The 17,167-nt window shown below is 38.6% G+C and overlaps 1 protein-coding gene across 2 annotated transcripts; it reads right to left on the minus strand.

The window, feature by feature from the left end:
- Positions 1 to 1,784: 1,784 nt before the first annotated feature.
- fbln7 (fibulin 7) lies at positions 1,785 to 17,074 on the minus strand. 2 transcript variants are annotated; one of them, XM_086167675.1, is made up of 9 exons: positions 16,951 to 17,074; positions 16,009 to 16,346; positions 14,690 to 14,852; positions 11,609 to 11,785; positions 9,318 to 9,443; positions 9,097 to 9,234; positions 6,661 to 6,798; positions 6,131 to 6,269; positions 1,785 to 2,963 (listed from the first exon to the last, which is right to left on the minus strand). In XM_086167675.1, exons 2-9 carry the CDS (start codon positions 16,084 to 16,086, stop codon positions 2,591 to 2,593), a joined length of 1,332 nt encoding a protein of 443 aa, XP_086023801.1. In that variant the 5' UTR covers positions 16,087 to 16,346; positions 16,951 to 17,074; the 3' UTR covers positions 1,785 to 2,590. The 2 variants fall into 2 exon arrangements, with proteins under 2 accessions (XP_086023801.1, XP_086023793.1); XM_086167667.1 differs by having other exon boundaries at positions 16,009 to 17,011.
- Between the last annotated feature and the right edge of the window lie 93 nt (positions 17,075 to 17,167).

A 17,167-nucleotide genomic window follows, 5' to 3' on the forward strand; every position in this document is an offset into this window, starting at 1 on the left:
ACAGATTGACATTTTATATATTAAATGTGATCTGCAGACTATAGTAAGTATTAAAATTATACTATAGACTGCATCTCAAGAGTTCTTATACCTGGAGATTCCAAAATGTGGGTTATAACCTTTATTTTCTGTTTTCTTGTGGAAGGGTGAAGGTGTTCATTGTTTAGAGGTGGTAGTTTTTGTTCAGAAAATGTCATGCATCCCTCTGAGTTTACTCAGAACTGCTTCATCCGTTTGGCCCCAACAAATGAACCCATGCGGCTGAGGCTCAAAAGAACACAGTGTGACTCCAAGGTGCGCCATTTAATGGCACCCCTCCTCTCACTTTACATGTAAAAAGGGACATTTTCAAGTCATGTTTTAAAAATTGTGAAAAGACACAAAGTGCGGCAATGTTCGAGGGGTAATTTCTCTCTGATTTTCAGGTAATTTCCAGGTCAATTATCTGACCAAGATATTTTTGTCTGATTTTCAGACATTTCTTGCCATTTTCTTTTTATATATTTTAAATAAGCATTTCTATTTATTTATTTTAATTTTTTTTTTTTGCTAGATCTTTCCCCCCTGAAAGTTCAAGTTTTCCGTATTTCTTCCTGGATTTGTTTTTCCTCATGTACAGAAAAATTTTACACAATTGGTGGTGGAGTGTCATAATTATTTATCCTTGCTTAGTGTTAAACTAGCTTGTATCGCTTTAAATAAATTTCTATAGAAATTTAACATATTTGGAGGATCTAGTCCTTGTTTTCATCATTTGTTGTGCCTTTGAGGGTGGAAGCCCTGGGTATTATCTCAAAGCCCTTGGTGAATAAGCTGACCCAGAGCGGACAGCTTTGAATTCTTGGATTAAAAAAACTATAGAAATTCAAACTCAGATTTTTTTTTTTTTTCAATTGTTGTAACAAAGACCCTGACATTTTCAGTAATACGTGAAATATGGGATGGGATTTATTGCCATCGTCTTCAAGCAGTGTCCTATTATTTTGTCCACCCTATGTGCTTGGCCCAGTACAACTACTGAAGTCGCGGTGCCTCGGTGACTGATGTAATGTGGATGCCAAACCACACTGCACTGGCTTTTCCTCAAGGCACTCACTGTATATTTTTATCATCACTCCACAGCAAATGGCTTGTGTTACAGCGCTCAACTCTCTCCAATTGTCTCTGGCAATATCTTTCCGGCACAGAACCGATGAACAACATGTGACATCAGACATAAATGAGCAGAAATCTAAAACAAAGACAGCAATGTGAGCACTTCTGGTATGTTTGCCGAAGGAAATTGGGCCTGCCATTAAGGCACGCTGTCATTTTCTGAGCAGTGTGTGCCATCAAGGCATGTATTTTGATTCTCACCCTCCACTCCCTCCTGGAAACATGCAGCTCCTCTGACCACTTTTATTGCAATGTAAACCCCTGGATTGAGACGTGAGAGGACAGAGGGAACGACGTTAAGCGAACACATATGTTGAATATTAGTCTCTTTCTCTAACAAACACAGTGACATGTGTTTTTAGAAGCTGACAGTTACTGTTTCTCCTATAAATTTCAAATAGGAATACTTTGTCTGTGTGACAAGTGGGAGATTCTGCTTAAAATTGAACAGTCTATTGACCCTGGCACATTCATGCAATCGGGGAACATTTTATCACCGTCCAGGTTTCATTTATGAAACCGTGCTTTGGTTTGTATTTCACTTATTAAAATTACTTGCAATGGAGGCTGAATGAAACAAGCCCCACCGCAAGGACATTTAATAACACACTGTTCAGCATCAAGTGAGGTGGTTTTAACAAAAGCTGATATGTTGGATTGACTTTATTTTAGTTAAGAAGAGGCAATTAAAATTCCAGTTACAACACGTAGTGTACCGGCAAGTTGGCCAAACCATCTTTGATGAAGAATAGAATAAAACAATTTCTGAGTTAACGTACACACTTGCATGTAGTATGAGTGAACAAGGAAAAGTGCCCAGTTCGCAATGAATCATACATTTTGAAAAGAAACTCCCTTAGCAGAATGAATAGTGCCTTTAACAATGCAAGCCAGAACCAAAAACAAATATACAGACTACAATGTATGATAAAGACTGAAAAAACAACTGCATAACATCTTAGAGCGGCAGAAGCTCTAACGTCATATAGGGATTTAACGTCAGTACAGAGGCGCGGTGCATCAACTCCAGGCTATACCTGAGCTACACAAAGATGATCAACAATGGACAAGAAAAGCAGAAATAATAAAACAATCACTCTCTGTCTATCTTTTAATTATGCTTCTGTTTGGCAATTTACTCTAATTCCTGCATTCAAACGCACACAAACATCATCAGTTGTTTCTGAAAGGAAATAACTACATTCTTTTGTGTATAATTTGTTTATGTAGAATAGTGTTATATTATAGATGTCACTATAATAACACCGGATTGCCACTCACATTCTCTTTTGATAAATTTCATTAGCCTCAAACCTCAAAACATGTTTGACCGCTGAACCAAGTCTGGACAATGAGTGGCTACAAAAAGGGGTGGGGAGGGATCATCAGTAAATTCTGTCCCTCTTGAGCTCTTCCCTGCTCCAGTTCTCCTCCTTCAGAAGTTGTAAGATGAAACCAGAATGTGGACTCGGGCCACATGCTTGGCTTGAAAGGTGCGGTCACTATACTCAGACATGTCCACATCGATGCTGATCTCCTGTGGTCCCTGCAGCTGCTGTACCAGTATCAGCTCACCGGTTTGTCTGTCTGAACGCTGCATGACAAAGATGCCCCGGGAGTTTCCTCCCACGATGCCAAAGCGCAGGCTGTCAGGCCCTGTTCGGCCGGGGGCGGCCGCGGTGGCCATGCGGAAAAGAGTAGCAGGAGTCTTCAGGCCAGACGGAAGGGAGAGGTAGTGGAAGGAAACAGTCTTCGGAGCCAGGTAGCAGGAGCGGCTGTCCATAGGGCAGGGGTTCCTCTCACATTGACTGTTAGGTGAAAAGATAACATGAATGAGGGGTTAGAAAAGCATCTTTTGTCTGGGATGGAGAGAAGTCAACATTACAATATATATATATCCATTGGATATGCAGTCTGTACTAGATACGAAGTCTGTGTCAGATGTGAGAAGTCATTTTTTTGCAAATCCCAATGTAAGTCATGGCACTCATGTATCTTGCCAAATCCCGAGTAAATTGTAAAAAGTGAACATTTTCTAACAGCAAAATTTTGTAAACCAATGAAGGCTAATCTAGTTTAAGATGATAAGAAAACACTTGAGATTGGTGTAGTTTCTAAATTCTTTTAAATTCCCAACAGTATGGGTCTCTCCAGAAAGAAATGGTGGCAGTGCCTGGTCACACATTTCACCTGGAAAAATAAATACAATTACATTTATAATTGTTGGCTAGAAATTACCATACAATTTAATTAAGACATTAGTATTTGTTAATAATAAACCTTTTTTTTTCAGAGGGAGGTGTTGTTGGGTTCCTAACATTACTTCCATGCCCGGTGTAGAATCAGTATGATATGACCTAGTTAGATTTTACATAAAGCTTGTATTATATGTTTTACCATATGTGGTGCTGCTGCTACCCTTGAAATCACCCAGTTTTGGAATCAACAAAGTTTCTCGTATTGTAATATGGTATTGTATTCTGTTTTAAAAAACCCTCTGCCACTGCTACACACATTGGGTCACAAGTTCAGACTGACTCAACCTGACAGACAGGTGAAATACATTCCTTCATGCTGAATTGAAACCTCATTCAATCCATGAAAACTAATGAATGAGATGCAGATGGAGGAGAAGCGAAACATTCTCAAGAAATGAAGCAAATCCATTTGTCATAATAACATTTATCGGCCAGTACAAAGAACTGTCTGACTGAAAAACCGCACTGATTTTCATCACACTCTACTTTCCCTAGCAATTGCATATGATATTGAAAACCGTGACGGCACTTTTTTCCAATGAGGTGTGACCGGTGGCAAAATAAAGTACCCACTATATATGCATTTTATATAGCATTCATAGCATTAAAACTATTGTTTTGAGGCAATCTATGATTTTTCCATGTTTAAAAACATGAGCCACAACATCCATCCCCTTTGCTGACGAGGGTATTTCATACTGGTGGTTCAGCAGAAGCAGAAAGTGCTACGTTTCAGTCCTTTCAATGAGACTGGGTTCTGATGACTTGAGAACAGAGTTGAAAGCTGCAATGTCGCTGAGCTTTTATTAACTGCAAAGAAGTTTGACAAGGCTGAAAGAAGAAAACAAAACATTCTTCAGTGAAGTTCTGAGTGTGTGTGCACTTTGTCAGAATAGATTCCTAGGCTATGATGAAGTCTTAACCACAAACTTTTTTTTTCTAATTTTGGTTAATGTATTTCGGAAGGTTTCTGATGCTGCATTTATGTGCCTATTCCTTAATCTCCTTAGCGCTTGTGTCTTATGCTTAAGGTACAGGGACATGATTATACGCATAAATACAAAATCTGCTTTGACGTTTTTACATTAAAAAGCAACACTGACCCTTGAATCAATTAAAAATCAGAGAATGTCCTGCTTTTGTCAATACAATGTTTAAAGAGAATGTCTTTACTTTTTTTTGTAATTTAAATCAGTGAAACAATACTCCATGCTGTTGGATTGGTTGACTTTCCATTTCTATTCAATGACACTTATAAACTTTATTACTTCTTAATAAACCTGTAAAGTATAATACTATAAAAAAGTTTTTTTTTTCCCGAAAAATAGTTTATAAAGATGATTGGATGCAATGTTAGACTAAACAGGAATAGCCTCAATGTCCACCAGAGTGATCATGTCCTACATCTCGATTGCAGACCGATTTAACAACTGCCGCCAGAAATGTGCAGTGTTGTAGGATGTTGAGTATAATTAGTAGCCTTTTAAATTTTTAAAGCAGTGAAACATAAAAAATCTGAAAAAAAGCACAAGTTTGCTGAAATAAAGAAAATTAATTGAAAACTGTCTGAATACAGTTCAAAGTCTCATGACATCTTGGGTAAGGAACTGAATGTGGTTTCATTATGGTAGTTATATATGAAAACATTTTGCGAATTTTATCCATCCATCCATTATCTAGCACTCATCCAGCAGTCAGAGTAGTGGGGATGCCTGAGCCTTTACCAGCTGTTATTGGGTGAAACGTGGGGTTCACCCTGGACCAGTCGCGGAGTGCAGGGCCATATAAAGAGATAAACATTCGGTCTCTCATTCCCACATTAGGGCAATTTTTCCAATGTATACCGTCTGCATGTTTTTGAACTGTGGGAGGACACCGGAGAACCCGGCAGGATACCCATGCAGATATGTTGAGAAGGTGCAAACTAATTACTAACTCCATTAATGTATATCATAAATGCAGGCAAAAAATTGCATTCATGGAGATTCCATCAGACACTTGCAAGGAGCTACACAGCTAAAAGTTAATTTAATGAAAAATGTGCCGTGGAAACGTACTACCCCAGGTGCAATATGTCAGGCAACGTGGACCATAACCACAACAGTAAGACTTGTTTTCCAGTGGTGAAAATTTCCTCCAGATTTAGTTGTACAGAACGCTTGTAATTATGTGGTCTCTCGGAACATCTTGACAATCAAGAGGCCCATTATTTTCAGCTGAAAAATTGTAGAAAAGCTAAATATAAATAAATAGATAAAGTTGCAAATGTAGTTACAAGGAAGTCTATTTTACATCATCTAAAAATTAAGAATGATGAAGCTTAGTCAAATCATTTTTTTGCATAGGTTACTTTTCATAAAATTTTGGTTATTGTTTAATGACTTCATACAATATTGTTGCTTGGTTGAACTGATATTCTGTTTGAGGAAACATGCAACCTGCCAGTAGTGTGGAAGCTCAATCATAAACGTTAAGTCAGCTTTGGACCCCATGTTTCAGGAATCCTGAATTTTCCTTTTTATTAGTTGGGCTAGATAACACTGAAAATGTAACACCTCAGAAGACCAGGTTCACAGGAGTGATTTCAACTTGCTGGAATACTGACTGGGATGATTAACACCTGATTTCTTTCTATTTTCAAAGACAAAATGTCACACAGATGCCCATTTCATAGAATGACTATTACAAAAAAATTAAATTGTGTTACATCCACTTACAAGGGTGATGTCTTGACATAGCTGATGTTGCCATGAGACCGGGGACACTCTGGGTTGACGCACTGAAAGCTTCCCCCGGTGTTGACACAAGTCATCCCTCGGCTACAGTTGTGCTGCTGACTCAAGCACTCGTCCACATCTGGAAGACACAACAGTGGAGGCATGTAAGAATGAGAAGCAGGGAGAGAGACCTGCCAAACTTAGTCCCAGCTTCCTGGTTTCCATAGTCTGAGTGGGGGGTGCTGTGCACTGATTGTTTATTTGGTGTTTTAGTTTAGTCTCCCAAAAATGCTTTATGTCCTTAAGCTCCCTTCTGCTGGGAAATAATGAGATCATTTATTCCACTGGCAAGTCTTTCATGTTTCAGAGGTCCATATAAAAGTGGTAGCAAAGTTAAGGGCTGACAAGCAACTCCACAGAAACTTAGAGAAGAGGTGCGTCTTTTCCTCACTGTAACTCCATGCTTCACCAGATCTGCAGCTAGGGGCTTGTGAATGAGTCTTTGTCCCCTGTTACCTCTTGTCACTCACCCTCACAGGTCCGCCCATCTGGGAGCAACTTATAGCCACTGGGGCAAGAGCAGTGGTAGGAGCCCGGGACGTTGACACACTCGTGGACACACAGCTTTCCTCCTTGGTCTAATCGGTAGACTTCACACTCATTCACATCTGTTGAGGAAAAAAAAAAAAACAACAGAAAAATACCTGAGTGTCTGGTTTAAAAAGTCATCTTAAAGCCAAAGTGACTGTGTATACAAAAGGGAAGAAAGGTTTGGTATAGAGAAAATGAAATACCCCAAACAACTTTAAAAATACACTCTGTGAGACAAAGTGTGGAGAGACTGTTTCAGTCTCCAAGGTGGTCTTTGCTTTTCCAGCTTACAGTTTTGGACAGTATAGTATTTAAATTATGTATATCATGTTGAGTAGTGGTGTTGCACATAAATAAATAAATATGCAACCTTATTAGTGTTTTTCTCATTGGAACCAACACCGACCTTCATGTTAATCCATATATGAATGCCTCTCTAACTGCCAGCATCAAGGCTGGATCTAAAGAATTGCATATAGAGTTTGTATAAAGGCCCTGTATTCTTCTATGAAAGTAGTTAGGTGGAACATGAAGGGGATTTTGTTCTTGGTGTTTTCTTGCACAATGTGGGGCTCTTGAAGCCAACCTAGTTGAGTCTCCAATCTGCTGAGCCAGCTGACTTCCAGTTTAACCTTTGTTTAACTATTTTAGGGAAAAATAGTCTTGAAGCTCTATTGAACTTTAAAAATTAGCAGACTAGAAAAATCATTAAATCATGATAAGATTGAATGAGTCTAATAGGTTGCGGTACTAAAGTAATATCTGCTCCTGTTTTCTTATGCAGTATAAGTTGCACCATCAGAAGAGGGAGTGCCATCGCTAAGACTTTGCAACATGCAAGGCAGCCATTGTGATGTGTAGTGAAGGTGGAGGAGCTGTCACAGGTTTTATGACGAAAAGTATTTTCAAGTCAGTGAACAAGTATGTGATGAACACCATACTTGAAATTCCAGTGTTTAACCACAATGTTATATTAACTACAATCCCCAGCAGTGTTCCTGGGGGCTTGGCCAGATCCATCAATCACTTGATCAAAATTTCATTTTCTGAAATTTTCCTATTTCTTGACTAAAAAAAATATCTTTTCTTAAAAATAAACAAAAAAAAACAACTACCAACCAGTCAGTCTGGTTTGAAGCTTTGTGACATCTTGAACCGGGTGGTGTAGATTGGAACTCCAAATTGTCTGACTAGATTTATTTCACATGAGACGACTGAAAAGATTATTCTTTAGGTATATATATTTTTTGTAAACTGTAATGTCTGACACATCTCAGTAGGGGCTGCTTGATAAACGCATGAAATCTGCAGCTTTTTACATTTCTGCTCTCAGATTTTTCCTCTCTGCCAAAATTATGAGGAACGTATTGCTGACAGTTGGCTTAATAACAATTTTCTGTACAGCAAACTACACTTGCAGAGGACTCTCTACTTCTTTTCAGGATTTTCCATTATCCTGCACCCTCACACCGCAAAGGTTGTAAAGAAGATAGATGTATGTAGTGTCAGTCTCTTTTGTCCTGATCTATCCCTGTTGCATTTTAATAGTTCTCTGCTTTCTCTGCGCGCTATTATTATTTCATTAAGCTTCAATTCGGCTATCTTTTTATGTACAGATTGGAATCACCTTACTCAAAAGTGAGCACAGTGAAAAATAATTAAAAAAATAATCCCTTGTTTTGGGAGAATGTAAGCAAAATTACTTACTTGTCAAGTAAGTTTCTGCAATCAAAATTTGAAAAAGTAGAAATCAAGACGGAGCAATTGATGGTTTACCAATAAACCTTCCACAGCTCTATGTTTAGGGCTTCTGGTGGTACAAAATACCAGGCTCAATGGGAGAGTCCTCTCCCCATATCGATAAATGAAATATTCCAAAGAAAACAAAAAAATCCTTTCTTCTGATGATAATCTGATAATATTCTTGTTATGAACACAGTGTTCCATTACTGCTAATAACCTCTTTGACATGGACAAAATGCATCTATAAAAGAACATCACAAACAAACAGATTTGAAAATGTCACTTGACCAATTACATCTTAAAAGCAACTGGACTGTGACCTAAATGGATGCTAATCAGCTTGTGACTTCCTGAGAGGATTATTTTGTTTGTTACTGACTGGCATTCATAGATTGCTATTAATATTGCTTAGAGAAGTGGTAAACTCAGGTATTTTGGGTCTTTTTCTTTTCACCCGCAGCTGGTATGCTGTGCTGCGCATCAGCCAGAAAACTGGTAAAAATCTCCTGCTGGGATGAAATCGAGCAAGACATCAGCTTAAGGTTGCTGCCCAGTAGCTGAACCAATCCTCTGTATACAGGAAAGAAGAATTTCCCCACTGGAATCAATGAATTAACTTATTTGCAGCTCACCCTGGCAGATGCTGTTGTCAGAGGTGCCACTCATGTGAAACCCTGCATCACAGCTGCAGTGTTGGGCTCGGTTCACCTGGGCACAGTGAGGTCTCCTGCTGAACGCTGGATCATCCATGACACTCCACTCAGGCGGTGCTGCAGTGAGAGGATAAACAACAACAACAACTTTGGCCTTTTCGACAACGACAAGCCACTTCAATTTATTTGCAGCTGCTGACCTGTTTGGGTTTGGTGCTGGCAGTGAGAGCCACTCCAGTTCTGGGGGCAGGTGCACTTGTATTGGCCGACTCCTTCAACACAGGTACCTCCATTTCGACAGGGATTACTCGTACATTCACTGATATCTGTGGGTGCAGGAGAAAACGTTAAATCTTTCCATCCTACTAAAGTAATTTTTGACATTGATCACTTTCAACATTCCTTATTGTCCAATGGATACTGAATATTAGTGGGTCGAATTCAAGTCTTGCCAAATGAAAAAAAATAAATATATATATATATATATATATATATATATATAATATATATATAATATATAATATATATTTATTTTTTTTTTGAAAAAAAAATATTTTTTTTTAACTTCCTATAATATTTGTTATCTGTTTACATAGAAAACATAGAAAAGCACTGATAGCAAAATCAACATACTTTTCTTCTCTAAGCATTATGATTTCATTGTCACTGACACTACAATATCAAATATGATTGAAAATATTTGAAGCACATTTAAAAAAAACAGCTGTGTTTGTTCTATTGTTTTTTTTATCTGTGGAAAAAAATTAGTTTAAAATTTTGTTTTTCAGGTATATGTTTATTATGTAATAAATGTTTTAATTCAAAATGAAATTATGCCCTGCTATGTCCACTTTAACAACATTTACTTATGTAGACAATTTGTGGACAATTTTTAAAAATACGTATGAAGAGCATGAAAAATTATCCACATTACTGGAATGAATGCGTCTGAAGTATTATTGTCAATATTAATGTAACTTACTTTATGCATATATTTGTAAATGGACAAAGTGGCAGAGGAAGAAAAGAGAGACACTGACAAAATATCAATTAGAATTCAAGACTGAAATTTAGCTTGATGACCAAATGTAAATAAGTTTATAGAGGTCCATATTAACAGTTTGAATTGTATATTAATAAAATTGTGAAACACCTAAATCATCCCACACATGATAGATTTTATGTGTCAGCTATATACTTTGTTTTACTCTGAGGTTTACTGAATAAAATAGACTTCCATTAATGCCCTCATTCAAAGGCAATGAAATGTTTTACTTGTGCAAAGAAATGTGAACATCTCTACTGTCAACTTCCTCTCGTGACAACTCATAAATCTGGTTAACAAAATATTCACATGGCCTCACTTGCACTGCTTTGATGGATGGCTCCTTGGCCTTCGTTTAAACATGTGCGAAAAGCATTGGCATTATTATAAAAGACAGGGAAAACAACTGTTTGACTGAAACTTGGTGGAGTATCAAACCATATTTTTCAGCATCCAATAGAAACACAGATGATTAGGCAGTATTATTAATAAAACTATAACCATAAGGATGGTAACCTTGAAGGAAATCCACATCCGTTCACATTTAGTTTTGTCATCAAAGAGTCTAAAACAAGTGGGCAAATAGCAAATCATACCCTCTGATCTGTAAAAGACTCTGAGAGCTCTACAGATGTTCAAAAGATGAAGAAGGCTCTGCTCCCTCTGCCCTAGTGATGAGGCCAATGGATGACAACCAAACCCTTTAATGTTTATTTGGCTCCTCCGGGGGCCACCATATGGACAAACCATGAAAAGCCCACTTCAACCAGCTAGGTATTTTTAAACTGTATTTTACAAAAATTAACTGTTTCTTCACATTATGTCAATACTACTTTTTTGCATGACTAAATTTGGAGTGTGTATGTGAGCTAAAGAACATGAACAGAGATAATACTGTGCAGAGTCATGCCTTCTCATGTTGCTTTAACCCTGAATGTCAATAAACGTATGCACATGTTCAACTGACTGTGCCACTTGGAATTTTTTGAAAAAGGGCCACTGCTACGGGATGAAATGGCCTGCTAAGCATAGCTCAGTGCTATCAGACCATGGTGTTGGTATGATGTCTGGATCAAATCTCTGTCAGAAGGGACTTCTGTCAAAGAAATAGAGAAACATGAGCAAGCGAGACATGATACAAAAGCCCAAACACGAGGTGAATAAACACAGCAGGAGAGGAACCCCACACTGGAATGAAGTACAGGTGTTTTTTAGTGTTCATGGATATTTAATGTCGTTTTAATGAGGGCTTCTTTCAGTACAGCGAGGAAGTCCAGCTATTATAAAGAATGGCTCTTTTATTCACCTGTTATCCCTCTGTGTGAGGAGCTTCTGTATCTTTCAGTCTCTCCTGACTCATATGTTACAGGCCTCACGTAAATCTAGCCGAGTATTGTTCTATCCAGTTCCCCAAAAATTCAAGTTCATTGGGAGGTTGGGGCTCACCTTTACAGATGGCACTGATGCCGGTCCAGGTGCCGTTGTCCCGGCACACACGTGTGGCTGAACCAACTAGATGGTATCCCTGAGAGCAAGTGAAATGGATCTCATGTCCTACAAAATACTTTGAGCCAAACTTTGTTCCATGAGCAGGGGCTTCCAGGGAGGGGCAGTTGGTGGGAGCTGTGAGAGAGAGAAAGAGAGCCAGTCACATGTGGGCTAAGTCTCCCAACATCCTCTGGCATTCTCTGCCTGAGGATATACACGTGTCATTGAACAGAGCAGTGCCTTCATGGGAGAGAAAGGTTCAAATGCCTCATTTACAGTGAACCAGTGGAGGACTGGGCAGTTATTTCGGTCTTGATAATGTGAGTAGGCAATTATGTTTCATTATGGCTCGGGAAAGATAAATGGTTTGACAGTGGAAATAGGATATGGATGTGAATATGCACAATTGTGTGATGGATGTAAAATTATGAATGAATAAACCTTTCAAATTTGGTGAGAAGAAATGGTGAGGAAGTTTCTAAAAAATGGCAGGCATGTTTCCTTGTTTGTTTTTTTTTATACAGACTCCATTAACTGAAGTCTGGTTGTGGAAGAAATCTTTGCATACTTGGAGACAGGAAGGAATAAATTCATCTCCTTTGTTATTTTGTTATCAAATTACTACCAATATTCATTTATAAATTCCTTCACTGTCTATACCACTTATCCTACCTGGGGTGTGGGGCCTAGGAAAAACCCCAGAAGGTATCAGCAAAGAAACACTGAAAAAACTCTGGACCACAACACATCCAAATTGTACACAAGAAGGCCAGTGGAATCACTCTTGCTGTGTAGTTGGGAGTGCTAACAACCGTGCCGCCAGTATTCACATCATTTAATACAAATTATTTAATAAGAAAAATATCTCAATTAGCTTTTTATGTGAGAATTTTTGGATTTGATAATTATCTGATCATTAAAAACAGGTGGCATACTTATTAAGTGTTGGTCTTTTCAGATTTGTTGGAAGTTTATCATTGTATATGTAGAATATTAAAACCTCTCCACAGAGTTATTGACCACATTAACAATTATTAACAAGCTGGCTCTACAATATGCTGCAAAACAAAACAATTTAATGACTGCATTTCCTCTATCAATTGCCCAGCTCTGTTACTTAGATGGTCTCACAGGTCTGGGATTTATGTTCTGACTTTCTGGTTTCACCCAGTGCGGAAAAACCTTTGGAGACCGACTTCCAGCAATGTTTGGATGTCTTCAAATGTTGTAAATTTGCTATTTAGTAATTCTTCTCACCCTTTTTAACAAAAATTACTGACTTGACTGAACTGACGGTTAATCGTCTCATAAAATACCCATATGTGGACATATCGACATTCCGGTCATGTGGATCTCATTTTACTTGATTATTGTGGGTAGATGTCAGGTAATGAAACATGTTCTCTCTATATGAATTATCTACATGGCAAGCAAGATTATACTTTAAGTGATCAAGAGACATTATTCCCAAAGAATACTACAGAGTGGCCAAATCATTTCATCAATTGTCTTGATTTTGACTCATTTTTAACCGTTTCACACCAAACCTTCATATAATACAATTGAATTAATGACTAAAATGTGACTGGCTTATAATTTTTGAAAACTTACACAATGAAAGAATTTCACCTAACAAATCCATTCTACAATTTTTCAATTCATTCATGTTGATCCACCTGGTGGAGTGCCTTAACCCTCTCAGGCTCAAATTAAGTTGTAGTTGCAGGAAAAATCTGATATTTGGCTGTCGCAAATCTGCAGCATCTGCCTGGAGAAGGTTAAAAGTGAACAAATATTTCTATAGACATTTCAATTTCACAATCCTGAATCGTTATTATTTCTACGTCTTTCTATTATGTCTCACATTACAGAACACGGTTAAATCTATGCTGTAACAGTTGGCAGGGAAATTAAGAAACACCAAATGGCTAATTTTGTGCACGTGCTGGAGCAGTTTTTCTTTCCCTGTAATCATTCCTGCTGGCTCATATATTACAGACTTGGATCCTGGGTGGTGTTTCTGACTTGCTGTAGAATACCCTTTTTGCACAGCAGTTTTTGTATTTTCACCGGTCTTATTTCGAAGAATGTGTTTTCCTGTGTTGTCAAACTGCATTCTACTTTATCAATCTCTTCTTACTGACAAGTGCAAAAAAAGATAATGTTTTTAAGTATAATTGCATGTTGGATCCCTGCTGATATGTACCCAATATGTTTCATTCTTTTATATCAGCCAAAATGTAAATTTTAAATGTGACGGTACATCTTTTAGACCAGGAGTCTGCTTGAGGATGATTGTGATGATTATATTTTTTTAAAAGTTGCAATAAAGGAACTTTAAAAATGCAGGACGCACAATTGGCTTCTCCCAATGGGATACTTCTTTAGTCCTATCTATCATCATCCAAAAGTTGCAGATGTTTACTCAGAGACAGTATATTTTAAATTCAGTTAACAAGGGTTGATTCTGAACTGTAATGGATATTTAGTGAGGGAAAATCTTTATCTATTGTAGATATTTTCCATCCATTCATTCATCTTCTTCCACTTATCCTACACTCAAGGTCGCGGGGGATGCTGAGGCCTATCACAGCTGTCATCGGGTGAGAGGCAGGGTACATCCTGGACTGGTCACCAGTCAATCGCAAGGCCACATATACAGACAAACAACCATTCACTCACTCACTCACTCATCTGGGGCAATTTTTTCCAATTAACATCCTCCATGTTTTTGGACTGTGGGAAGCCCATGCAGACACAGGAAGAAAATGCAAATTCTACACAGAAAGGTCCCCTTGTCGGAATTGAACCAGGATCCTTCATGCTGTGACCACTGAGCCACCGTGTCACGTATAGACTAAACAATTTAAAAAAAGTTTAATATTTTGTACTTCTTGTTTCTGCTCTATCTAAACTGTACCAAACTGTGACATCAAATCCGAGCAACGTACCAGATCAGGGTTTTTTGTGTACTGTTACACCCCTAATGATGATGATGATGATGAGGGTGGTGGGTAATATTATGGGGATATTACTCACCAGCTGACTGGTCTGCTTGAGGCAACTTGGAGACAGAGTTCTGAAGCATTGCCAGTTTAGACTTCATAATCCGCAAGCCCTCTGTAAACCGCATCTCTTGGCCTTTAAGAAATTTCTCCATTTGCCGGAGCACCCCAACCACCTGGTGTTTATCCATGCACGACTTTGAATAGTGAAGTGTGAGCACAAGGAGAAGAATATGAAAAGAAAAAGACAAAAACAAAACGAAACAGATCTAAACACAGAGGTGGCATGGAAACAATTTTGAAATGCAATGTTCATCAGGAAACCATGCACAGGACATAAGGTTACCTCAGTGCAATGGTCATAAAATCTAAGACATGAGTTGGGAACAAACTTTAATGTGCAGCTGTGGAGCATGATGTAATCTAAACCCATCTTATTGGTGGGCACATTGTGGTTACAAAGATGTCATTCATCTGAATTCCCTCATACTAAAATATCTTCTATAATTCTAACAAGATGTGCTAATGCGATTTGTTTTTTACCATACAAGCATATATTGATTTTTTTTTTAATGGGACCAACTTCTGTGGTCCATCATTTTCCGTGAGGCATCCTTCCTCTCCTTCAACCCCTTTTGCTTACTCTTGTAGCACTTTAGTGGCAAACCCAACCAGACAAAAGCTGTCTGGCAGATGTCAGTAGGACACAAGTTCAAAATGCTGTTCCTTTGTATATTTTGCATGGCAGCAGGAAGGCCAAAGCTCATTGGATGATCCTGAATGGGCAGACTCAAAATAGCATGGGTGCCACTACCAGTTACTTGAGGAGAGGGGCAGTCAGGCCATTACAAAGTTGCCTCTAATCCTTTCAGAAAGGTTTATTAATCACATGCTCATTGGAGCAATTTCTCATGAGCAGCATTCCTTAAATTCCTGCTCATGTATTCGGAGGTCTAAGTACAATAACAACCAGCTTCAAGACATTAAAATTCATTTTGCACATAGTTCCAAGCTGTGTAGCTGTTAGACAGTGCTTTGCTCCTTTTACATGCCAAAGGCTAAGGGGAAATGCCATCGGCGGACAAAACATGGGAGGACCCAGATCCAGATGCTACAATGTTTTGTTTGTTTTGTTTTGTTTCACAAATTCAACATGATATTTCTCCAGTGCTCAAGTTGAAATTTTGCAAACAACACTGGGAAGAAAAATAGAAGAATGATGCTGGTTGAAGTAGAAAACAAAACTTTCTTTCCCATTCAGATGCGTTGGGAATTAAAAGACAAAGGTTTAAAAACAATCCACGTCCCTTTACATTGATACTTACAGAACACTGTATTGATGCGTGGTCTTACCTGGACGGCAGCGTGATTGATGTGAAGAGCTGTCAAACACAACAAAAGCACACACCTGCGTCGAAAAGAAAGTGCCATCTCTGGACTTCCAGTCACACCAATGTGTTGCTTATTTGTTGTGAGGCTATTTCCGGAATTCACTCTCCTGTGATTCGATCAGATCCAGTCTTATCTGAAATGAAGGTCCGTGATTTTGGCCCTGGCGGGTTGGAGGATGCTCATCAGGTGTCTGACAGAGATGCGCTCCTGTGTCTTTATCTGCGCTCCGGGAGAGTTTGGTCTCCGAGGTCTGAACGCCACCTAGTTTTCTTTCAGAAAGAATCCCTCCCACCGAGATACTATTAAACATGAGTTTCCTCTGCATCTCTCTTTTGCACGCAGAAAGGAACGATTCTTTTATCATGCAAGTTGTACGTGCGTTTTGGGTGAATTTAAATGTGGTTCTTGTTGGGAAAAAAAACAAAAAACAACTCACAACCTGCACTGATCGGATATTTCATTGATTTATCTACAGTGCGTTTATGATGAAAATGCAATTTCATTAGATCTGAATTGAAGAACCAAAACTGGTCGATTGAAAAGTTATGCTCTGTGAGATCATCACATTTGGAGACACAATCCAGCAATTTAGTAAGGCGGGAAAAATATTTTACCAACTAAAAAATGTCAAAGTCAACATTTGAGTGCATTTCAGACTGGGCAATACGATTGACAGAAGTCTGGTATTCAGATCGGCGGAACATTTTTTTCAAACCTGTTTAGGTCTGACGAGTTCGATCTCGAGCGACACCTTGTGGACAAACGCGGAACAGCGAATGTGCCCGGAGTCGCATTCATGAAACCCGCGTGTAAAAACCGCGTCCGCGTATAAAAAACACATTCAACAAAAGAAGTAAACGTGTAAGTAGTAACGCTTTCGCAAGGTTGCGCATAAATGCCCACCAAATCGTTGACAAGGGATGAAACTGAACGTCGCATACACTTCATTGTTCTACATGTTGAAAATAAGTGACGTCGCTCTGACCCAATCAGAATTGTTGTCGTCATCATACGCACATGATTTTTGACCAATCGCAGACGGTGGTACAGAGCCCAAAGTTAGATAGATCCAATGGGTATATAAATACGCGGACGAATACATTTGCGCGGAATGTGCGGC

This window comes from Fistularia commersonii, chromosome 2 (genome assembly GCF_037954325.1).
Source record: "Fistularia commersonii isolate RoL2024-O1a breed Wild chromosome 2, RoL_Fcom_v1.0, whole genome shotgun sequence".
Taxonomy (NCBI): Eukaryota; Metazoa; Chordata; class Actinopteri; order Syngnathiformes; family Fistulariidae; genus Fistularia; species Fistularia commersonii.